Source organism: Crocuta crocuta, unplaced genomic scaffold, assembly GCF_008692635.1.
Source record: "Crocuta crocuta isolate KB4526 unplaced genomic scaffold, BGI_CrCroc_1.0 scaffold139, whole genome shotgun sequence".
Classification (NCBI taxonomy): domain Eukaryota; kingdom Metazoa; phylum Chordata; class Mammalia; order Carnivora; family Hyaenidae; genus Crocuta; species Crocuta crocuta.
Window position 1 is genome coordinate 10,922,127 of NW_027533258.1, and position 298 is coordinate 10,922,424.

The following is a 298-nucleotide window of genomic DNA, read 5'->3' on the forward strand; positions in this document are numbered from 1 at the left end:
AGTTGCTCCGACGGCGTCGGCGTCCGCAAGCCTCTGCCGAGGGAACGGATCCGAAAAGGGAGGCCGCCAGAGGCCAAAACCAGGAGAGGGCTCAGGACCCGCGCCCGGGCAGCCCCCGCTGAGGGCCGCACCTGGTACTGGGAGAGGGAGGGCTCCTCGCCCGCGCCGCCGAGGCCCCGCAGCCGCACCACCAGGAACGAGCTGTCGTCCGCGTCCCACAGGAAGAGCTCTCCGCCCAGGCCCAACACCAGGTTCCTCGTGAGCGGCGGCGGCGGCGAGGGCGACGGCGAGCACGCCG

General features: G+C 73.5%; 1 protein-coding gene across 1 annotated transcript in view; it reads right to left on the minus strand.

Annotated features, from left to right (window-relative positions):
• Window positions 1-298, minus strand: part of NUP88 (nucleoporin 88) — a 24,710-nt gene that overhangs the window by 24,197 nt on the left and 215 nt on the right. Inside the window, exon 2 of the mRNA XM_077746773.1 lies at window positions 132-293. Within this exon, the coding sequence (XP_077602899.1) occupies window positions 132-293 (162 nt within the window). The remainder of the gene's footprint in view (window positions 1-131; window positions 294-298) is intronic.